Here is a 25,143-nt window from a genome sequence, read left to right on the forward strand (position 1 = left end):
ACAAGAACATTCACTGTCCTCATCCATTCATTTCAACTACCAAAAGGTGTGGGAAATGAATCCTTGTGAGTGGACTAATGCACTACTCCTGCTTCTCTTCTTAATTTGTTTTTCTTTTGTTTCTAGGTTCAGAGGAGGAAAGACTGGCTCTGGAGACTGCTGTTATGTATGGTGTTAAAAAGCAAAGTACCCAAGATGACATGTATCAGCCACAAAAGGATGTTGAGATGGATTTCCAAGTGCAAAAGGCAGTCCTTGGCAGTGACTTTAAAGTCACTATAACATTCAGGAACAAGAGCCGCAACTCCTACACTGCTACTACATACCTTTCAGGCAACATAGTGTTTTATACAGGAGTCACAAAGAATGAGTTCAAGAAGCACTCTTTCACTGTGAAACTGGAACCCCTTATGTGTAAGGCTCACATAGTTGTTTTCAAATCTGCTAGCTTTATTCATCTATGTCACTTTCACTAGTGTCTTTCTATCCATGGATAGAACCAATTCTAGTATCTAGGGGTAGGATACACTATCGGGTATCAGGAAGCCCTGCTTCCAGCTCTGGCCCTGATAGCAGGGTCATTTAGAGATGAGGCTGTTTTCTTCAGGCTGTTGCTCTTTGCATAATGCTCTCCTACACTGAGCTGCATGTCTGAGTTGTTCCAAATGTCCATCTGGCTTTGGAGGACAGGGTCGTTCAGGATTTGTATATTTACAACAATCTAAAACGTGTATCTGTAACTGGATTAAGCCACTATACATCACATCAGGGGTATTTGTCAGCTGCACACGCACCCTGAAGTTAGGTGAGTTCTTTCCATATGCAGCAGTTGCTTTTCCCCGTGCCCTCTGGACTGTTGAAGGAAGATCTTGCCTCCTTCTTCTCATGAGAAAAACAGTTCCTGGCAGCCTGGCTCACATGGCTTAGGGAAGGAGTTTGCACTGCTTAAAGTAGGGAAGAGGGATGTTCTGCTTTTTTATTTTGGATGTAACCAACCTATTTCATGGCAGCCATGGCAGCCCCATTTGGAAAACAGTAAGTACTGAGGATCTGCTGTTCTCCACAACTATGGAGCAGGCTGGTGTCAGAGCCCTGGCTTCTCCAGCAGCAAGTGATTGCCAATCTCTTGTTCTTCTGACAGGCCCGTGCTATTGGGTCGGTGCCTCCAGCTCAGCAAAATTAATAAAAGCATGCCCTTAAGCAAGCTAATTGAGAGGCTTAGAATCCTCCACTTGAGTTCTCTACTGAGAAAGTCAAGAGCAATGACTTTGCCTTCTTGATGCTGCTACTGGGCAAATGCAATCTCTGCTGAGCACAGCAGGAGTAGCAAAACGTCAGGAGCCCATAGGGTGGGCCACCTGGTCTGGATTTGGTGCTGGATCACAGCACCTCTGGCTGACCTCTGAGCTTCCTCACCTGTCCTGTCTATCTGTCCCAGCTCAGGAGGCTCTGTGAGTCCTTTCACCTCAAAGAGGCCCAGTTTCATCTCAGTGAGATGCCTCTGAGCCCCTCTGCTTTCTCCCTCACTTTAAGTGTTTTCTAAAACTGCACATTTTGATTTGGAGTTTATTAATCTCCATAAGCTAGGTGTCCATTTATAGGGATCTGCACGTGAAGGTTAATAAAAATTCCACCTCCAGTCTACCTCAAAGCTCTGACTGCTACTTGCTGTCAGGTTCTTTCTAACTCCTCCAACTCACTTGCAGGTAGTTTGGAAACGGTCTGTCTTTGTGCTCTTGCACTAAAGGTCTCTGTAAGCTATTATCACCTGAAATAGAGCTTTTGTAGTGTTTTGAGGTTCATCTGTCTCCTCTGTGCAAGAAGTGAAATGAATAGGTGATATTTTAGGCATCACTGAGCCTCATCATTCATTTTTTCTAAGTAAATAGTTTCTGAAAAGCTTTTTGAATCTGTGCTGTAAACTCTAAATTGACCGATAGTGAGTGAACACAGACCAGAGAGATGCACCTAAGAGACTAGGACATGACTTTTGTTTTTGTTTTTATTTTTATTTTGTATGTATAGAGAAGTGTGTCCCCATCACTGTCTCTGGCCAATGTGACATTTTAAGGTATTAAACCATCTTTCTACCACCTTTCAAAGTGGAAATTAACATATAGCTGAACTACAGTCATCAACTTGCACAGCACTTTGTCCAGCAACAGGACAAAAAGATCCCTCACAAGTTATCTCTGACGGTGCTACATAAAACTCAAACATGTATTCTTTTGCATTTGCATTGGAAAGGAGTGTGCAGGCAGGAATTGTGTCAGAGCAGATGGGCAGTGTGAAGGGTGGCAGTGTGATCATTTGCAGCTGTGTGAGAACAGTCTGTCAGAGGAGTTGTGGTAGGATACCTCCTGAGGCACTCGAGCAGAATTTGTAGGCTTCATTCATGGCACTAAGGGTAAATGTATCTGGAGGTATCAAACTATTACAATATAATAAAGAAGTGTTAAAGGCATTCTTCCAGACTGTGCTACTGAAAGAATGAAGCAAACTAAGTTTTCAAACAGGAAGTGAATGCACGATTTTCAGAATAATGATTAAAGAAACTGTGTGGGTTGAAAACATCTTTGAGGATTTGAATAGCTTAAACCTTCCAGTGCCTTCAAAGGTGCTCTCACATCTATTCAGTTATATTTAGTTTTCTCTTTTTTTTATTTTGAGAGGCTGTAAGGCAGCTTGGTGTTGTGTCTCCCCTGGCTTTCCCAGGTGCAATGAGAGGTACTGGCAACTTACCAACACAGCCAGTGCTAAGGAAATGGAAGTCTATTATTCTTTTATTTTTCTTTCTTTCTTTCTTTCTTTCTTTCTTTCTTTCTTTCTTTCTGCAAGAATTAAATTTAAACAGAAATATTTCTTTCCTTCCACTGTAAATTCCACTTAGGTTGTAACTAATTTATTTATTTATTTACATGGATGAAAAATACCTTGCCTCATTTATAATTTACGATTTGTGGCATTATGGGAAATTGTTTTAAAAGAGATACAGAGTGATAGGGAGGGAGGGGGAGCACATCAAGCAAATTTAAAGCTGGCCTGGTAAATCCAGGTCAGGTGGTTACCTAGGGAATAGCTTTGAAACCAAATCAAGGAACTGTTTTTGATGTAAGTGGATCAAAAGAGTGAAAAGGGGTGAATGTGATTTACCCAATTGAGTTCAATTATCTCAGTGTGTACAGTGTATGTCACAAATACAATACAAATAACAGATAACAGTAATAATCATAGTTAACAGGTGGGAGATCTTGGTATGTTTACTAGGGTTATAATGAATGTTTATAGAGGCAAGAGCTCCAGATCTATATATTCTGCCTGGTCACTTAGTTAGCAGATCTGCTTCTTTGCATCACATTCTCACACCATTGTTGGCCTGGGAATTGCAGTTCAATATGGTTAGAATTAATGATTCCCTGCATCTCAACCATCTAGCCCAGGGGGACTTGTTCCTTCCAATAATTATTGTCAGGGAGCACATGAGAGCTCTCTGGAGGGTGTGCTGGCGACAGGAGGCCCTGCCTGCTAAATGTTGCAGGCAAGCCCTGTGTAGGACAAAGGTAGTTATCCAGACATCCTGGAGAGCTAGGTAGTCTCCCAGGTAGTCTGCACATCCCTAAATGGCTGCTCTGGTGGCATTCCTGGTGGCATCTCTCTGCTGGGAAGAGAGGCAGAGAAAGTACAGGAATAAAGTGAAAAAGCAAAAATATACAAGGACAGTGCTTAAAAACTGTTTTAGACCTTTGTGTCCAGCAGCTAATTATTGCCAGTGTTGCTTATCACTTACTTTGTGGTGGTGCCTGGGAACCTTCCAAAGTGGCCTGGGCCTGCAGTGACGGGCAAAGGGCAGAGGCTGTACACAAACCTAGCTGCTGCCTCAGGGAGCAGCCTAATTGCAAAGAGAACAAAAACAAGAGAGGGAATGATGAGGTAAAGAAATGAAGGTAGTTTGGGCAAGAGAAGAAAAGTCCTTCTTTGGTGCTGGACCACCTTTCTCCGAGATACTCATGTAACTGCCATGAGAGGAGGAGCAATTAGCCATTAGATTGCTTCAGATGCATTTTTTTCTTTTCTTTTTCTCCCCTAGCTAGTGCTTTCGATGTTATCATCACATCAAGCGAATACCTGAGTGATCTGCTGGACCAAGCCTCCTTTCATTTCTTTGTGACAGCACGGATCAATGAAACAGGGAAGATCCTGGCCGCCCAGAAGGCAACGGTCCTCGAAATTCCTTCCCTGCGGATCAAGGTATCTCATGGCTGTGGCTTCTGGGATAGGGGACTGTGTTTTTGCCTTCAGTTACCACCTGGAGTGTATGAGGGTGTATGTTAGCCTGAGTAGTCTACATTAAAGACTGAGGCTGACAGCGTCACCTATAATAGAGAGCTAAAGTGATCTCAGTGGAGGAAGGAGGTGAAAAGATCTGAGAAAGTTGGAGGAACTCAAAACATGGAAGAGAGATTACTCAGTCAAGTCCCTGAAGTCTTTGACAACTTGAAAAGTCTGTTATATTTAAAGCAATGCAGTACAGATACCTCTTGCTGAAAAATGAAGGGCACTACTGCTGAGGAGAATTTGCTTGGCTTGTGCAAGTTTTGTGGAAGCTTCCTCCAAAATTGAGTGTGTAACATCTTTTGGAATGATACTTTCATGATATTCCTTTCTGCCACTCTGTGAATGCACTGTTAGTGGAGTTTCAAGTATTTCTGCAGTTGGTGGCATGGTAACTCTGAAATTACAGAAATGTGGTGATTCTGATAGGACAAGGACCCTGTGTTGTATAGCAAAGACTGCAAGAAGTCTAGCTGAGTTCTCAGTTCATAACTGGGCATCCAAATAGAATGCCTTATTTTCAACAGTGATAAGCCTTCATCTGCTCTGAATCATGTCATTTGGGTCATTTTTTTACCTGCTAGTACAAAAAATTAATAATATCAGAACACCTGTTCAGGAAACTTTTTATAAACATGAGTGCAGATCCCTAAAACTCAAGACCTTGAAATGAATCTAAGTTTATACAGCTTTTGTCTCCCATATATTTATTTGAAACAGTGTTCAGGTTTCCATATAGTAATATATATAAAAACTACAAGCGAAGTTTGAAAAAAAAAATATTTGTTCTGTTTCTTGGTCTGCAGAAATGATCTGATCAGATTATTGGCATTTTCAAATACAAGTTTTCGTTTAACTGAGCATTCCAGAAAGGAGGTGAACAAGATAGATAAATGCTATCTTCAATACCCATCTTCAATAACCAAATGTTAAAAGTAGAAAGTTCTTTCAATTCATTATGTAAACAGAACATCTTATACAGGATCCTCAGTTTCAGCTTCAGAACAGTTTATCCTCCCTGCTTTTATGAGGAAAGGATGCTTAGTATATGCAGTAACCATGTCTTCTAGTAAAACTCTGTTTCTTCTCTGCTTCTTTGTGTTGTGTGAATACAATCTGAAATTTTAATAGATGGATTTTTTTAAGCATGCTTGTGTGTGCATGTGTGTATACATATGTATTTATATAAGAAACTTTGCTTTATTGCTTCATAAAGAAATCTGAGGAAACTATCTTCCTAGGTCTCTTCTCAGATTTCTTCATTGGGCATGTTTGTCAGATTGGAGTTCTTAATGTGAAAGTAAGGGAGAAGATTGAAAAGAGTATTTCCTCTTGTGTCTTCAGATACAGCTTTGATCTTTCTCTGGTGGTCTGAAAAGATTGTCAGAGTTAGCAGTTCAGGAAATTACACCTTATAATTTAGCTTGATATTAGGTTACAAAAATAAGTTCGGCAAATACAGGTCATGCTCTCAGTTGCATATATGGGAATTCAGGAAGATTTTGAATCCACCCCATGTATCAGTGATCTTCACATATCTAAATGGGCAATTGAAATAAGGAAGATATAAGGCTCCTAATGGGCTAGAACTTCTGAATATACCACTTTTTTTTTTTTTTTTTTAAACTCACATGGCTAAAAGCTATTGAGAGTTTAGCTGGGAGTGTCTCATCTGTTGCTCCAGTCAGTATTATTGGTATTTGTTATGGAACAATCCCTTAGACCAGAGCCTTTCCAGCTTTTGCAACTGTGAGACTCTGTAAGCATTCGCAGGAGGGATGAAGACCCCAGGATAGTGCTTTAATTTGATTGCAAAGATACTTCTTTACCTTAGCTACCTTTCTCAAGGCCCTTTAAAGTCTTTCATGGACCAGCTGGGATCTACCAGCCGTAAGATGAAAACCCCTGCCTGAGCCATGTCCTTTAGGGCTGGCAGAGGGCCTAGGGAGGGGTAAGAATAAGAGAGAGGCCCTGCTCAGCCAGCCTCTCCCTCGGTTGAACCCTCAGCCACAGGACTCTGCAAGCAGATTTGTGTTTTTCCTCTGGAAACAAGAGCCTGCCCCTTGACCTGTCCTTGCAGGGAAATTGCAATGGGTAGAAACACCTGTAGTGGTAGAGCCTATGGGCCCATCCAATTTTCTTCTAACTAGACTTTCTCTGCCTCGTGCTGTTTTGCTACATGCTTCGTTCCCCCTCCTTTTTTTTCCTTGCAGGTACTGTGTATTTAACCCCACTTATTTCACCACAATACATTTTATTATTATCAGCTTGTGGAGCTTTATCTTTCCCTTGTTGTGCAGACTCAAGGTGAGATGGTAGCTGATAAAGAAATGTCTGTGATTGTGGAGTTCACCAATCCTCTGAAAAAAACCCTGGAGGACGTCACGCTCCGCCTCGAGGGACCTGGAGTGCTGAAGACAATGAAAAAGGAGTTCAGGTAGGGAAGCAAGCACAGCTGGCTGGGAGTTCATCACCTTCTTGCTTATAGGAGACAGCTTACAAGAGACGCTTAACTAATGCAGTGCTGAGTAATGCAGACACTCTCCTTACTTTAAAATTCAATCCACAGGGGAGCCATAGGTCTCAACAGTCAGAAGGAGTCAAGTTGTCCCTTGTGCAATGAGGGGCAGTGATAGCATTTCATCTGTTCAGTACTGGTGTTGGAGAGCAGTGTCGTGGTTGTGGGTAGCTGCTAATGCAGACAGAGTTTATGTTTTCACTGTATTACATAATTTTTGGTGCTTGACAATATTACCTATGAGCTGCTAACACAGAAAGAAAGAAAGAAAGACAGATTTATCCTACACATGAAGTGTTTACTGCCACTCACTCAGTATGTGTAAATCAAGTCCAGTGCTGCTTTTCAAATAGGGCTTTTCTTCACTCGTGTTAATCATGATTATACAAGATGTACAGGTACCTCAGATGATCTTTGCAAGCTTATGTCAAGACACAAAATGTGTGTTGGATAGAGAAGAGTTTGCTGTGATAGCTGTAGCAGGTCTGCAAGCACTTTTTCCCAAGCCTAAGGAAAAGGAAAGTCTGTCAGCTGCCTTCATTATACACAATTGCACTTCATGCTGACAAAGGGGTACTCCTATGATGAACAAGTAGTTCTCTATACCCTCTTTCCATTTAAGTTCAGTGTTATAAGCTTGGCATTAGCCAGTTCCAGGATGTATAACTGGGATCGTTGGAAAACTTTGCAGCCATTGCTTATTCTTGGACAGCTGAAGTGATGCTATCTATCATTACCTGTGCTGATGGTCCCCAGGTGTGTGCAAAAGGAGTTTGAAAAATTGCCTGTGCTTCAGCAGCTGCATAATTTGTCAGTATTATCTGCAGCCAGTAGGGGAGGTCTGAGCCTGATGGCACCTGGGCCAGGAATAAAGAGATCAAAACCAGTCTCCAGAGTGGAGCTGGACAGAAAAATGACTGTGGAAGGACATCATACTGCGCTTGCTTTGTGCACGTGGTATGTCACAGATGCTGCTGAACATGACTCAGCACGGTCCACCTGAGTTACACAAGTTGCAGCAGTAGCCCTCATTGCTGCACAGATGTGCCAGCCTCCCCTGTTGTTCTGCATCCTTCTTGTTCCAAAAGATGCAGTGGGCTGTTCTCACCTTCAAGGATGCAGGAAATGTCAGGTGCATCAAAGGCACAGAAATTAGGGAGAAACATGACTCATGGAACAAACGTCATTTTCCCTCAAGTCACCATGTTTTCCCCTTTGTAGTAGTGCCCTTGGCATCATTTAAAATGGAAATGGATCAGCTTAGTCATTTTAAAATCTGTGATGTACCTTCTCTGAGATGAATGAAGGCTGCAGGTTATACACACAGAGGACAGAACAGGGAACAGTTGTAGTTTATTTAAATAATAATCACATTTGCCTCCATGCATTCGGAGTGATAAATGGCTCCGGTGTGTGATGGCTCAGCATATTACACAGAACCATTCATCACTGAATTCTCTCCCAGGAAAATCAGATTAGGGTGGCTTTACTATACTTGCAAAGAGAATTAAACCTATTCTAGGCTTTTCCCTTCTACTTCTTCCATGTCTGTCATGGAATGTCATATATGGGATGTATCTCTTGCAATTGTTTGTGGGTATGCAACTCTTGACTTCACTGTATTTTTAAAGTAGCTTTTCTATATCATATGGACAATTACATAAAATAGGGATGTGTGATCCAGCTGATACAACTTTATACTAGGAATTAAGTGGCCTGGGGGCTTCTGCCTTGACTATTTACAAGGACTGTATATATAGTGATATTTAGCTATCAGCTGGAGGCAGATGAAGAACACAACTTACAGAAAAGCCTGTGGCAACAGCAGTCTCTACATGAGGCACGGTCTTTACATGACAGATGAGAATTAATCAGGCAGTGATGGATATCGTTAAAAGGATTTTAGGCAAGCAAGCATTCACAATAGATTGTAAGTCACTTTGAGTGTTTCTACATATCAGACCTCAGCTAATATTAGAGAGAAGCAAGTTGTTTTATAAGTAGGACAGTAGAGAAATGGGAAAAGGTAGATTTGTTTCCCAGCACAGCTGTTGTCTTCCTGCAGATATATATATGTGTGTGTGTATATATATATATATATGTAACATATATACACATGTATATATGTTACATATATATATATATACACACATATATATATATGTACACATATATATATCTGCAGAGATAATAGAACTGTAAGTCAGAGACAATAGCACTGCTCCCACTGGGGCACTGGGAAGATGTGGTCTGGAAACCTCCAGCCTTAGAGAATCTGGCCCCCAGGTGCTCAGGAAGGTAGACTGAACCTTGCTGCATGGGAAAACTTCTAATACCTTCATCACTTTCTGTACAGATCATCCCTTGCAGATCATTCGCATAAATTCTAAATTAAAAATGGTATTTAACCTTGCACAACAATTGAAGTCATTGCTTTATCATACTATCATTTTAGTGGGCATCTGATAAAGCAGGCCAGCTGAGGGGAACAGAATATATCTCATTAAGAACAGAGATAAAAAGAGGGGAGGCATTTGCTAGAAGCAGTCTGCACATGCAGACTAAAAATGTGAGCTTCCTCTGCTTTTTCTTTTCTAAAACTGGCTACGTGCCCAAGGATACCTATGACTGTATATGCAAAATGCAATGTAGTGCCACGTAGAAATACCCATGCTAACCTCTAAGGAGTTAGAATGCCTCTTATTTTAGCAGGGACAGACATGCACTGAAACAAATACACAGGTGGGAGGATCCCAGGCTTGCTCATTTAGAGTTAATAGGTCTCCTTATCTTGTGGCAACTTGTGCTAAGTCTGAGCAGTCCTTTCTGTTCTGATCCTGGCATAGGACAGGACATCTAATAGCCAAATCCTACAAGATGAGAATTTGCAACTGTGACTAAAGTTTAGGCTTACTTTACTCTCACTTTATTTAGCCGTTTAGAGTACCATACCCATGTGAGATGAAAACATTGGCTCAATTCATAATCCTCTTACTTAATGTTGAGGAAAAGAACATTCATTTTTATAGCTAGCTCCCCACTACACTACCTCTTCCTTTGGTTCCCTTAGAGCAGCTGTATCCTGACATCCCCCAAACATAATCAATCAATATCAGCCTTCGAAATCTTGTACACAAGGTAGTAAAAGCTCTGAGAAAACACAGATACCAATATTCAAGGCTCTCTGTGCATCTTGATTGTAGTGAGAACTGAAAATCAAGAGTAGTACAGAATACAGTTGATTTATACTATGATTTATCAGTAGTCATACATAATATAAAAGAGTAACTGCTAACAGCAGGACTCCCAAGAACACTTTAACCTATTTGTATGGACATGAAGAAGTCATTTGAAATGGCTAGTGAGGAGATCCCCTGATGTTGTGCCTATGGCAGAGGGGCTCAGCAGCTCATCAGCACTGTGCCAAACTTGCACGATGGGGATGCCCTTGCTACTTCATAGTGAGGACTTATTTAACCATTTAAGGAATCACCAACAGGCTATGATCTATAATATACAGGTAAAATGGAATTTTAAAGTAGAAAAAATATATGATGCCTATAAAGAAGATCATTCTGAAAGTGATCATGAGGGGAAGTGACAGGAGGAAGAGGAACCCTGATTCATTTTGGAAATTTAAAATCAGCCTGGAGGAAAGGCTAGAAAAGGCTTTGACAGAGTAAGCACTGAGAAGAATGGAAAATGGAGAGAATAATTTATAGGACATTTATAAGAATGAGTGAAACATTTAAAAAAAAAAAAAAAAAAAAAAGTGTAATACTGCCCAACTTAAGTTTCTCCAAATCTGGGTCAGGTTGAGAGCATTGGCTGACTGATGACAATATTGTTACTTTCCTTTTTACCTACAGGCAAATCCCATCGAACTCTACCTTGATCTGGGAAGTAAAATGCATCCCAAAACGGCCAGGTTTACGAAAGCTGATTGCAAGCCTGAATTGTGATGCTTTGAGGCATGTGTATGGTGAGCTGAGCATCCAGATTCAGAAACCATGAACCAAGGTGCTGTCTTCATCCCTTCATTTAGCTCTTATTATATTTCAATATATTTCAACATAAGAGGAGCAAAATAGAGACAGAGGTAGAAATCTGCTTTTTTTTTCTTTTTTTTTTTGGTCATCATTTGTGTTGCACAAAATTTGATATGAAAAAGTAACCAACAACACTGGGAAGAGAGAATGAAAAACGATTTGAATGGTGAATGATTCAAAATTAGATACACGTAATCAAAGGCAATTCTAGGACATATTATTGCTGTAGTTCACTTGTATTTATGGATTTTAGCTTTAGTGCTGCAAGGGAATCTGAAAGGCTTCATTCACCAAAGTAGTCTGAACTTTAGTTTTAATTAAGGCCTGATATTTCAGTGAAAAGAAAAAAGGAAGAACCCAGTGTTATAAATTCTTAGAGTGAATTACACAACCTTATGGTAGATCATTCAGGCTGCAATAAAAACAGGTATTTCTAGCTAACAGGACTGCTTTATCCTACAGTGTTATAATTTTCCAGTTCATGGACTGCATGCTTTGCTGGAATCATCTCTCAGGGTTTGATATCTCCAAAGTATTTCCAGCTTTCTGTTCTCACTTGCTGCTTCACTATGCTTTTTCTCTTGCTCTTTCATGCATGCTTGCACCCATACAATACTCACTTTGTTTCATGCCCTTTGCCCATCCTGTATGCTGTTAATTTGCTATTCTGTTCCTTTGATTGCTGAAAATAAGTAGTTTTTCATGCCCCTGCTCAGATTTTGTCCCACCAAACTTGCATTTCCTGGTCACATCTCTTGCATATGGTTGTGCTCTCCATCCTTTTCTGCCTTTTCTTCTCTCCTAAGCCTCATAGTTCCATTTTCTATGTGTATGTTGAGGGGGTTCCCTGCTGCAGAGCAGTCCAGGCCACACCAACTTGTTCATGGGGCAAGGGAGAGAGGAGTGAAAGGGACTGAGAGGCAGCTTTCCAGCCCCACAAGCCTAATAAATGTCCTGCACAGGAACTGCCACCTGAGGATGAACCTAGATTAAACCATGCCCAAGCATTCCCTGGGAATCATGACCACTGTAAAATCAGGACCTGTTACATGGAATACCCCAGGAAGATTTAGGGATAGAAGTTCAGCTTACAGGAATAAACATGCATCCTGAGAAGCAGAAACTCTGTAAGCTGGGTCAGCTTCCTGCCTTGCTTGGAGCATATTCCTCTGTGAGATGCAGTAGGGCCTGCTATGGCTTCATTCCTCTCCTGAGGCCCTTCTGGCCCAAAGACTGGATCTATGTTTTCCATTAGTCTCCCATGTAGGTGCTATTCCGTCCTTAGCCATGAACTTCCGTGTGCTAGGCGAGGAGGGGTGTGTGTGTGGCCATTTCTTATCTCTCCCGAAATCCTTCTCAGGATATTTTTTGAAATGAGGCAAATATGTGCAAGCCACAGTCACATGCCCAGGTGCAGTGACTCTCCCCTGGCCAAAGTGTATAAGAGCATATCCCATATTAAGAGCATGGTTGAGATAACTGAGCTTTCAAAGAAGTTAAAAGGAGCCTTGTGCTCGTTAAACACTGTGGCTATATTGTGCGTGGCCATGTCATTTTATGGTCTCATTAGCGAGAGAGCAGGAGAGATGGCATGCCTTCTGCTCCCCTTCTTGCCACACATCGCTTTCTACAAAACCGGTGACCAGTTGTTAAAAATAAGTAAGCCCAGGGGAGGAGAAATGCAAGCTGCTCTTTTGCTAAAGTATGTGGAGCAACGCAAAGATTCATATCACACCACCTCACATGCTCAGTGAGTAACCCTGGATCCAGGAACACCAGACCTTTTGGAGCTTTTGCTTCAAGCATGGTTACACCTGTATTGTGTACAGCTTACGGGACCATGTTTATATGCTCTGCAATGTCAGTGTCTCCTACAGAAGTCCTCTGGGGCACGAGGGACTGAACAGTATGTTGTAAATGCACAGTGACAATCTCTGTTAAGTAATTAAGCAGTTCTACCACAGTCTACATCATCTAATAAAATTATCCATTTTTTGCTCTTGCCTATAAACCTGCTTTCCATTCTAGACTTTTTATTACTACAGTGTAATAGGAATTTAAAATAAAGCATATCTGATTGCACTTGCATCATGTGTTCTGTGTTTTAATCAGTCACTTCTTCTATGCCATAGCACTATAGACACTATTTGCTGCATCTTAAGTTTAAGAGTAAGTTGAAAAATTTGCTTCTGGGCCATGCTGTTGAAGGTGCCTTTTTGGTGCTAGGGAGAAAGCCCTAGCTTTATTTAAATATAAATAACTAAATAAATGTACAGGCTTGGTTTGACTATTTGCCTTTGCAAATGAATTGGAAGAGCTGACGATTTCAAGAGCACAACACTGTGCCAGCAAAGAGAATCCCCAGTTTCCCCTGGAAATTACTTTAACATGTCAGAGCCCATTAAAGAGGCCGATGTGCTCCTAATGAAACCTTACCTGCATCCCACTTCTAAAGTGTGGTCTTCTCAGCTAAATATTTTAAGGCATTTTACTAACAGTCATTAAACCGAATAAAGTTCACTGGGAGATTGGAAATATTTTAAGGTAGTTTACAGAGGGTTATGTGGGAGCAAAGAGAAGTTCAGTGATGACTGTGAAGGAGGCCAGTGATGTCAACAGCTCTTAGCATTGCTGGCCAGCTCGCTTGGAACAGAGCTGCTTACAAAAACCTAAGGACAAACGGAGGATGGCCTTTAGGTTTTCAACCACTTATCCCCTGTACATGGGCTGGTACCTGACTAAAATCTGGAAATGCAGTGAGTGCTCTGGTAGGTCAGCTTGGCCAAACAGGGATCTTCTAGAGCTTAGGTGGAAAAAAGAAGCTTATGGCCGCTGGAAGTGAGGTCAAGTGAGGTGGGAGGACTGCAGAGATGCTGTTTGCCATTGTAGGGAGAAAATTCATGTGTCCAAAGCTCAATTAGAGTTGAAGATGGCCAGTACTGTGGAGGACAATAAAAAGGGCTTTTTCAAATATGTTAACAGCAAAAGGAAGACTAGAGAATACGTTGGTCTATTACTTGATGAGGATGATCACTTCACAAACAGGAATGTAAACAAAGCAGAGTCATTTAATGCCTTCTTTGCCTCTGTCTTTAACACCGATGATGTTGGAGGACCATGGTTTTGGTAACCATAAACTCACAGTCAACCTCAAACTTGTGTGGCCTTTGCTGCTCCAGCTGGATGCATAGAAGTCTATGGGGCCTGCATATAAGTCTTTGAGGCCTGATGGGATTCATCGCAGGGTTCTGAAAGAGCAGTGAGTGAGTGACTGAGAGCAGCAGAAGTGTCAGAAAGCAAACCTCCTGGCAGTCACTGGAGCTGGACACAGGCTAGCAGCATATGGATTCATCCCCTCTGCAGGTAAGTCTGCAAGCCCACACTGAGGTCCACAGCTAGGCTTAGAAACAAGCTTTGTCTGCAAATCTGGCAGATCACATGGAGAAAGGAAACTCAGAAGGTGGCTTGGGGACTGGAAAACTGGGAACTGCAAGGCAATAAGTAGCTGCAAACCAGCTGTATGTGCTAGGAGAAGATCCAGGCTGAGCTTGGCAGTTTCCCTAAGTCATCTGCAGCCCAGCCCAAATGTGGTTTTGTTTTTCTGGCCTCCCCAGTACTGGTCAGGGAATAAAAGTGATCCCCTGTGACTGTTCACACAGCTTCTGCTCTGGTTTCGGCTAACACACAGCTGAAGTATTCTGGGAGCAGTGCACTAGGTTGAGGCCGGAGCAATATGTAGGCAAGGCATGATGGACAGGAAGGTCTAAAGGTTATTATGCAGCCACTATCAACTGCTGCTTGCTGTCTCCTGCAGCCATAAGCCTTGCATATTAATTGTCTGGCATTTTTTTCAGAATCCACTAAATTATGGAAACTGTATAAACCAACTTCCAAACTGGAAGGTGTTAATGTGTCAGCTTACTCAAAAATCTTCTGAAGCAGATTCAACAGCAGCTGGACAGATGAGGCTTTTGTGCTTCCTGGTGGGATACAGGGCATACCTGAACTGTGGGTAGGGGAGAAGGGAGAAGAATGAGCACTCTTGCTCTCAACTAGGAAACTATTTTGCCCATAGATGCATGAGTTACATGAATTACAGAACTTGTGATTTAGAAGCCTCAAGAATTAGGTGCTGAGTTAAAGAATACATCAAACTAGTCCATACAAAGGAGACTGAGCCCTTGTCTGATGTTTGTTTTCTTTCCCAATAAGCTCATAAAATAAAGCTTAATTTACAAAGTACATTTACAAAGTACTTAATTTACAAAGTAAAGTCTCCAGTAAATTTGAGAGACCCAAGTGGACCATGACACCCTGAAACATGAGAAGTAGGAAATGTCTGGTACAGTGAAAACTGCACCAGCAGCAAGTGGCATTGCAAATGCAGGTGTTTTGCTTATGTTGTGGTAGCCCCCTTATTGGGCACAAATGCGTTGTTGCCTCTGGTTTAGTAGCTTTGATGTCTTTCTCTTTGGTGAGTTTTTGTAGCTTAGTTAGCTTTTACCATATACCACGGGCTTGAGCAAAGATTTCCCCAGGTATGCTACTAACAGATACAAAGAACCATCTCATATTTGTTTTGAACCTGGTTCTCTTACTAATCTCTTTTGACACTGTGTAGCTCTGGTAATGGAAGAGTCAGGGAGAACTTCCCTCTCTGACATGCTGTCTGTAATTTCATAGACCTTTATACTGTGTTTCCCTCAAATCCCCAGTATTTTTCATTTAGTCACTTTGTGCATGGAAGCTGTTCCACATCTGTGATTGTTCTTTTTTCTGTCCTCGGAACTTCTCCTGGTATCATGCAATTTTAAGTACCATTTAAAAGCAATTAATCTGCTTTGAGTATCTGTATTTTGAAAAGACACTACTAATGAGTAGTAGTAGTAGCCTACCTGTGAGTAGCCTACCTGTGCAGGTAGAAGGCGGGTCTGTTGGGATCCAAGTTCATTAGATTAAACCGGGACTCAGCTGCAGCTGAAACAAATGGATTTAAAACTTGCCCTGGTTAAAAGCTCAGAGTTGAACACATTTTAATCTTTTGTTGCATTATTTCATGAAATACCCCACTATCTCACACAACCACCAATGTGACTGCCTTGAAAAGACCATGGATCAGCCTTCTAGAACAACTTACTAGTATGAAATAGGGCATTAATATTTGAAAAACATCTGACTTTTCATCACTGTGTAGATACATAGGATTCTGAGATGCTCTTAACTTTACCTGTATTTTGCTTTTCTTCAAAGTAAGTACATTTCAATATCACAAGGAGTGTGTGGTGTCCTTCACGTGGCTTTTTTCTCCTTACAGAATTCCTCTGTTTGGAAATAGCCTACAGAATAATAGTAATACGCTATGTGAACTTCTGACAACTGAACAGTCAAGACCTCACGGAGTGAAGGGCAGCTACGGGGAAATATAAGTCAATCTTTGTATGCTTAGGCTATATTTGCATTAATAAGATTAACAGAAGCAGATGTGTAGGCTGAATCAGCTCATGTTGAAAAACTGATAGGTATACTGCATTTCAGAGAGTTCTTATTGGACTCATCTGAATGGCTATCAGCACTTGCAGGGCTTTTGGTGCACTCTTCAGTCACCTCTTCAGACAAAATTGAGCTGAAAAACTCTATGCTGCAAGACCATTTTGATGCAAATCACAGCACTGTACACTGTTACTTCAAACACATGTTCCTGGTCAGAAGGTGTGAGACATGGCCAGGAGACCAGCATCTGTGGTAGCTGCATGGCCAAGAGCTGTACAGACAATTCAGTCTGTGTCTTGAAGCCTTTGATATTTCCCTGTGTAGGCGTACTGCTACAGAGGTACTCATACCACTACTGCTCACTTCATAGGAGGTAGAAATAGACTGTACACCGTAAGCAACAGTCATAACACGTGTTCAGAAGCCATGGTGTGAACTCTTAATAGCACAGCTTTAAGGAAAACTGTCTCTACTCTCCCACAAGTCCAGTTTCTAATCAGCAGGAAAACCTCATGCTGTTCTAGAGTGGCATACTCTAGTCCAGTTTGAGCTCTGAAGGCACCTTTACATGAATCTAGCTACAGCTAGATCTAGCTAGATCTAGATTTGGGCTAGATCTAGCTGTAGCTAGATTCATGATTGTGATGATAGATGATTGTGATTGTACCAAGATGCATCTTTTGGGAATTTGCCTCCTTTTAACCAAATACAATGTACATCAACAGTGATGCAAACTGGCTCCAAATCCCATTGGCAGCCTTAGTGGTACTTTAAGCAAACAGCAAGGTAAACTTCTAAGTTTGTTGGGTTTGTTGTCCTTTATACAGCAAACAACTTGAGCTAATTTAGTTACTACTATAAAGATGTTTCAAAGCCTCTGCTGCCTAAACAGTTTAGTTTATAGAAAGACATTTTCATATACTAAAGTAAGCTTCGCATAGGGTCATTATAAACCCCAGTGCAACATGCTAGTGAATTATTTTCTGCTTTTGAGCAGGTTAAGTAAGGTAGACACAGTTTTCGCATTATAAAACAATGTGCTCCAATCAGCTAGCTCTGGAAGAGCTTTTAACTAATAAACCCTGCTCCCAAAGCTCTGTTGGCCTCATCAAACTTACTGATGTCCAAGGAAAAAAAAATTGCCCTTGTGTTCAGAGACACTTAGCACTGGGGAAGTGTCATCATCAAGCTGCAAATTAACTTGCATCCAACTGTGGTCACATCTGAAAGTGTGAGGCTAGGCAAATGAGAAAAGCCATCATTTAAGTGGAAAAAGGAGGGAAAAAAAAGAAAGCAGACTTCACACTGTGGGGGGTCAGGGATATAAGGAAGTAAAATAAATATGCAGTGTTTTACTGCTGTCTTTCTAGTGAAGTTGTGTAACATCAGGATGCTATTGTAAGGCATAGTTATTTTGGGGATTTTTTTTTAATTTTATTTTTTTTTACTTTTTTACTAGGACAGAGCATTTAGTTTGTTCAGTCTTTAATTAGCCTGACCTCTGCAAACCCAATGAACTAATGGTCAAGGTAAACACACTGCATTCATCTTTGCAGTATTTTAACACCTTACTGGTACAAGCAAAATGAAACCATCCTTTTCTCTCTCCATCACATTTCCCACAGCTCCTTCCTTCTTAATTTGTCTCTTCAGTGTGGCCCTGAGGCTACTCCAGTATCATGCACCCTGTGTTTGCCCTGAAGCACGGTGGGCTGTGCATACTGGAAGGTGTCCTGGGGGCTGGTGCACCTCCAGTTCCTCACACCAGTTAAAATATTTTGCAACTCTTCTTAAAGGAGTATGACCTCAGTGCAATGAAGAAGGAGATCCTTCTCACTGCCTTTTTGTCAGTAAATGATTTCTGCCAGTATACAGGACCCCTTCACGACAAGTCATTTTTTAAAGGCCCAAGAAAATAGCTTGCAGTGTAGGCCAGTTGTTAAGAGGTGTCTTGCTTTCAGTCTACAGCTTCCTCACGAGGGGAGCAGAAGGGCAGGCTCTGAGCTCTGCTCTCTGGGGACAGTCACAGGACCCAAGGGAACAGCATGGAGCTGGGACAGGGAAGGGTCAGGCTGGGGGTTAGGGAAAGGTTCTTCACCGAGAGGGTGATCGGGCACTGGGTCAGGCTCCCCAGGGCAGCGGTCACAGCACCGAGCCTGCTGGAGTTCAGGAAGTGTTTGGACAACACTCTCAGACACATAGTTTGGTTTTTGGGTGGTCCTATGTGGAGCCAGGAGTTGAACTTGATGATCCTTGTGAGTCCCTTCCAACTTGAGGTGTTTGGTTCTGTTCTTTTCATGTTCAGTAGTTTGGGTGTTACGTCCTATATGACACAGAATGCTGATAATCCATACAATGTGATTTTTAAGTATTAGTCACTGATTGCCAGAGAACAAATAATACAACCAGGGACAAAAATGGGGAGAGGATCAGAACAGATTATATGAAAAACAACACAAAGGTCAGCAGGCAAATTGGTTTTATTTCTGATGTTTATTTCAGTTTTATTTCTGATGTCCATAATCTGTCACCAAGTGAACTTCAGTTCCTTTATGTCACCAGTGACACCAAATATTGGTATCTCTCTCCCTGAATCACAAAAGGGACTTGAAAGCTCACACAGCTTCTTGCATAGCAAACACATCTATTTCCTTCTGCCCCATTCATCCTCTCCTTTCTTCATGCAGATGACATAATAGGTTTGGACTGGAGTTGATGAGAAGAAATTCAGTTTTTACCCCAAGCCTTCTGGAAATACCGAGGAAGCAATCCACCCTGGCAATATTGTTCTTCTCCTTGTCAGAGCTGGAGTTCTCCTCTAAAGAGAGGTACTAGGCAGCTGCCAGGACAGCAATTCTGATATCAGGAATTAATTGGATTCCTACCTGTGTAGGGATTGGCTCCAATGGCTCAGTAGTCACTGGAACTGCCCAGACTCCACTAACAGTTATTTTCCTTTCCTGGGAGGTGCCAGTGTAGGTCCTTTGCAGCCAGAAGTACACTATGCTTTGGGAAGTCCCAGATCAGGCATCCAAGTCACCAGCAGTGCAACATTTGGAGTGGATGCGCAAGTCCAATTTCACTCACTTCAGAGGACTTCTGGCTCACCAAAATTAAATGCAAATCTTTAAAGATTTTCTCTGATCAAGTAAACTGTGTGGGAAAGTTTTGTCTTAAGGTGAATGTGGTTTCATTTTATTTCAGGTTTCTTCCACTGTATTGCAGAACATTGTAACAGTGACATTACAGCAGAGTAGCAAAACCCATGGAATGTGCTCACTTTGCTTTCAAGCAGATTGGCTGCAAGGTTTTGGCCAAGTGCCACTACTGATAGCTTGAGTACTTCAGCTTGTTAGAGCAGTGTGAATCTGCTCTATCACATCTTCTGTATTGAACACAGAATGGATATTACCCAGCCTCCAAGCAGAAACCACCAAGAGAGGCAGCTCTGGCTTTAAGAGCAAGAGCAGCATCGCACAATTTATGAGGAGCACATTCAGCAGTACCTACAGCATCAGATCTTAGTAGGCCAATTTGGATTCAAAAGAAAGTGGGGTGTATTTTCCTTTTGTCTATGCGAATGCTTTTCCATGACAACAATAATTTTACTCGGTTTTCCTTTCGCTGCTTTTCATGATTCTAAGCAGGCCTGTGTTTGAGAACTCCTGTAACAGGTTGCACGATTTCTGCTTCTGTTCTGGCTTTTCTACTGCATCAAAGAAACTGCTGAGAGCCCAATTTGTACCTGCTGACCAGGATGCTACTGCACAATTTACTCAGCGGATTGATTTGTCAAATAGGGTGCTACTTGATCAGATCTTGAACTAGATCCTATGCAGTTATGAAAAGCAACATTTAATAGGATTTGCAGAAAGAATGAGCTAGGGGGCACTGAGAAACAAACCACAGGCTAAAATAATAGTGCTGCTGAGCCACATGCTGCCCAGCCAGACGCAGGATAAAGCTACAATCTTCCCAAGATTATAGCAGCTGCATTTCCCCTGGTTCTGTCTGTTTTGTGCATGGCTGGCAGTTCTGAGCTGACAGATCCAAGCATGTGTAGAGGGTCTGGGAAATTTGCCCTTCCTATATATTCACCTTCCCCTAATCTCTCTGTATCTACATGGGAGACATTAGCAGATCACAAATTCAAGTGCTCAGAAACTGGAGTGCATGACTGATCTTGCCAGCCACTTTGCAGCACTATCATGGCTTTTGTACATGTTAGTCACACACTTTTTTCCCCCAGACAGTCCTTCCAGAAATAGGCCAGGACGGGTGGACAGTGTGGTGGGGCCTGCAGGAGGATAGTGAAGTGCATGCAGCTCCTGCCTGCTGGGTCCCCATCTCATCTCCTGCAGGGGTGGGAGAAAATGTAGTGGGTGAGGGAAGGGATTAGCAGAAGAACAAGATGAGGGTAACAACTGTTTAGGCTGCGTGTGCTCTTTGCCACCATCCTCCTCTGGTGGAGGGCTGATGGCTCCAGCTGGGATGACTGATTAGGTGTTTGCAGCTCTGGGTGATTGATTGCAGGCGCAGGGCTCCCGTTTGCAGAGGCAGCATACTCGTTGCTTTGGGGAAGTTAATGAGGGTCACACGCTGAATCCATAAAGTGCGGCAGGAAATCTAACTCCTCTCAAAAATCTGCTGTTAACTGAGCATCCCAAGTTTGGAGGGAACTCTTTTGACTTCTCACCACTCTGTGTCATGGGTAAATGCAGTCATGAAGATTTGTGAGCTATTTGGACTTTTTCAGGAGGTGTACAACAGAAAGCCAGCAAAGAGAGAGTAACTGCTTTCTGAGCAGTGCTTGAGGAGCTGGCTGGGAGGAGGAGCAGGGCAAGCTGGAGCTTGTGGTGCTCTTTGGAGCCTTTCCCCAGCCCTGACTGAGGCTACCTCACCTTCCCCGGCCTTACCAAACGCAGGGCAGAAACCTCAGGAATGCTGCAGTCCCCACAAAAAGCAGAAGGAAGGGTTGTCACAGAGATAAAGTGCAGAAAGCAGAAATCCTGGCCAAGGCATGGGATATTTTGGACATGATTCCAGTGATGTGATCCCTTCTTTCAGCCCTCAACTTCTGTGGCAGCATGCATGCAGAGTAGTTTGTGGGGCAGTTTTGGAGTATCCCTCTCTGCTCTGGGCGTGATAACAGTGACTGAAGCAGTGGGCCATTGAAATAACTAACTTCAGAAGGACTCTGTTGTCTGGTTCTTATATTTTATTTTATTTACGTATTCATAGACTTTATGTATCCAGACAGTCATAACACAAGTAGAACAGTTTTCTCTTCCAGTAGGATTGGCACTTTGAGACAAATCTCAGCCTAGTGAGCTTCCTTAGGGAAAGTCATCAATGGCAAGGCTGTCGGGCTCATACAGTCCAACTGAGCATATGTAGCAGAGTCCAGAGATGTTCAGTCCCTCAGCCCCACAGCAAGCTTACCAGCTTGGGGCTAGGTTGTGACAGAAATTTGTGGTGATGGAGTTGAAGCCTGGATTTAAAAGTTACTGTGTCTGGCATGTAACTGAATTAAGTTTGGCAAGTACCTGTCCCAACAGGGATCAGAAATTCCTTTCCCCTCCAATTTACTTGGCCATAAACACCCATCACTGTAATCATCAAGGGGAGAGCTTGGACTCTGGGCTTCTGTCTCTGTTCCTTGAAAATAAAAACTAAGAAACATATGAGAACATCAAATAATTAAAACATATCAGTGTTTGTCCTCTTCCTCATTTCTTCTGCATCACAAATTTTGAGATCTTTTATCAGTGCCTGACTCAGTTACAGGAGGTCTCATTCACTCTTGCAAGCCACCTTTGGTAAAGGACAGGGGTCATCGAAGTCAGGTACAGGAGCAGCAATAGTCTTGCCAGTGTACACCAGAAAAGATAGATAATGACACAAAGAAAAACTGGTAAATATTCTTCAGAAGTCTGTTTGTTCCCTTGATGTCACATATCCTGACTTTAGGTTGATTTCAAAAAGGAAAAAAGAAAAAAGAAAATCAAGGGCATTAATTGGAAGAAAATCAAAGATTGTGAAAAGGGAGGGACCATAACTCCATACAGTAGAAAACTGAACCTACTGCTGAGACCAAAGAAAGGGGAATTTTATATATATATATATATATATATATATATATATATATATATATTTTTTTTTTTTATTTTATTTTTTATTTTTTTTTTGGCTTATAAATCATTCAATCAAGGAAGGTGGTAAGGTCAACCAGAGAGGGATCTGGAAGGTGGTTTAGGATAAGTTAGACTGACTTATCTCTGAAACTGGTTTTTGAGCATCTGCATGGAAGTCAGTTCTCTATTCAGCTCTCTATTCCCTGGTTTTACAGCCATCATAATGTTTGCTAGCGTGGATCGGTGTCTTTCAGGAAGTGAAAGACACTTGTTTCTGAAAGATACCAAGTAAAAAATGCTTAGCTCCAGCTGGCTTCAATGAAAGTACCTTGCCCCTCTCAGGAAGACATGCATCTTATCCAAGCACGTACAAGAGCAATGATAATGTGCCAGCTTTTAAAAGAAAAAATATTAACTAAGTTTTGTTCATAGTAAAATGAGGGAGAGTAGCTGTGGTGTTAAGAGTTGGAGTAGTTTACATCAGGTCTTGGTTTGGCTTTATGCTCTTTATTGACTAAAAAATACCATTTGACTGAAACAGGGATCTACTTTTAATTAGCCCAGGTTGGATGCTTGTATCCTAAATGAATCTTTGATAGATTTAATTTAATGCTAGTGCAAATGCTGAACTAAGACACTGCTGTATTATCTTTGACTCAGAAATTTTGCCGGAGGAGTAGATCAAATTAGCAATAGTGTGTCTCAGGTACAGTGAAAAAACATCTCCATGCTCCAGCCAGGTTTTCTTTTTTCATCAGAGATCAAAGTTTTTACTTTTATGTCAACCTTGGAAGCACCTTTCGCCTGTGTTTTCTCCCTCAACACATTTGTTGGTCCTTTTGCTACACTGAAGGTTGCTCCAGTATGATTTGGAGTGATCTGGAGCAGCATTGACACAGCTTTCTTGGCACACTAGAAGAACATGCAGTAAGGTTGTGATGCTTTCCATTCAAAATTAGCCGCAGCTATACTTCCATAAAAGCCTGTTTCATTCTATTGCTATGGCCTTGATGGTTTTCTATTGCCTTTGAGTCAGTCACTTTAGTTGCTATTGATTGTAAAGAATTACCAGTTGGTTTCCCTTTCAACTGAACTACTTATTTTTGAAAATGCATGTAGAGATTGTTGACGTGAAAATGAATCAATTTCTTGGTAAGGTACATTATATATCCTGTAGCTTGAATTTTGGTTTGGTCCCCTGGAAGTTTGACAGGAAGATCTGTAGTACCTTTGAGCCTGGCTCAGGTATTTGTTTGGCTGGGTAGCCCTGAGTACCTTAGTGAAGCTCAGAAATCAGATATTGAGATGGGAGGGCAAGAGCAACAGAAGCCCAAGGTTCAGTGCTTCTGGCTCAACATCATCTGTCCATTGCCAAAGCTGTTTCCCTGCATTCTTGTTGATTTAGGCAGTCTTTCAAGTTACTCTTGTTAAATGTTTCTGCGCTATCTACCACAGTGCGCTCAGCTTCTCCAGACACACATGCATTACACACACAGCTACACACCCATCCTCAGGCACCTCTGAGGCAGTCAGCTGTCCAACAGTGTTGAGCACTGGCCCCTTAGGATGTCTCAAGTTGGGCCTGCAAAAACAAGGGTGCGAACCATGTGAGATAATGTCCGGCAAGATGAGTTTTAGTTGTAGAGGACATCAGCTTTCTTCACCTCATGATGGAGAGAGAATAACCCTCCCTCGATTCACAAGGATGCCAAGCTCATGTTTTTTTTATCACCGTGTCGCTGAGGTTGGAAGGGATCTCTGGAGGCTATCTGGTCCAACCCCACTGCTCAAGCAGGGCCACCTACAGCATGTCTATGCTTTATGTCTTTTCATCCTTCCTACCTTGTGAAGGGCTCTTCAAGTGCTATTGCTAAGAAACAATCTAATTTAACACATGGCAATAATGGGGGTAGGTGCTCATATAAGCATTTCCAGGATCTGACCAGTAACAGCAGGGTTGAATTTATGCTGTTAACTCCAGTCTATACCACAGACTTGGCCGATCATTCTTCCTCTCTTACTGCAGTGCACTTGTCGCAGAGGTCCCTGTCCAATCTCCATGCAGCCCCAGGGGTACTCTTAAATACCCCTTGCATGAGAATTATCATCTGGGATGGAGCCCTTCGGGGTCACTGTTCATTTGTTGAATTCCCTGTGCTAGTGAATGTAATATGCAGAGTGCTTGCCTGTGTTTTAAAGACCTGCTTACATTTTAAAAATAACTTTTTAAAAAACAATCCCCCCTTTACGTTCTCCCCTAAGCCAGACAATTCACTCATGTCCTGAGTTATATATCGCTTTTCCTCATGCTTTCCTAATAATGGCAGTGGTATTTTTCTGAGAAAAGCTCCTTGCATATTAACCATTCCTCTTCTCCTGCAGCTTATTTCCTCATTGGGATCGTAATTCTCTGCAATATCTTCATTGATTTCTTCTGGAAATGTTAATAAAACTTAGTTCCTTATACCTAGTGATCTATAAATGTAAACTGTCAAGATTTTCAAAAGTGATTCGTGATTTTGCAAACTCAGACTGAGACACTGCAAGAAATCTTGATGGTTTTGTTTGTTTTCTTTTTTTTCTTTTTTTTTTTTCTTCCTTCTCCTCACCCCCTCCACTC

General features: G+C 41.8%; 1 protein-coding gene across 3 annotated transcripts in view; it reads left to right on the forward strand.

Annotated features, from left to right (window-relative positions):
* The window catches only part of F13A1 (coagulation factor XIII A chain), a 65,483-nt gene extending 52,496 nt beyond the window's left edge, over nucleotides 1-12,987 (forward strand). For all 3 annotated transcript variants that reach the window (XM_068670798.1, XM_068670797.1, XM_068670799.1), the window contains 4 exons: nucleotides 127-414; nucleotides 4,088-4,248; nucleotides 6,633-6,769; nucleotides 10,720-12,987. In XM_068670798.1, the coding sequence (XP_068526899.1) occupies nucleotides 127-414; nucleotides 4,088-4,248; nucleotides 6,633-6,769; nucleotides 10,720-10,864 (731 nt within the window). In that variant the 3' untranslated portion in view covers nucleotides 10,865-12,987. The remainder of the gene's footprint in view (nucleotides 1-126; nucleotides 415-4,087; nucleotides 4,249-6,632; nucleotides 6,770-10,719) is intronic.
* The last annotated feature ends 12,156 nt before the right edge of the window (nucleotides 12,988-25,143 follow it).

Source organism: Anas acuta, chromosome 2 (assembly GCF_963932015.1).
Source record: "Anas acuta chromosome 2, bAnaAcu1.1, whole genome shotgun sequence".
Lineage (NCBI taxonomy): Eukaryota > Metazoa > Chordata > Aves > Anseriformes > Anatidae > Anas > Anas acuta.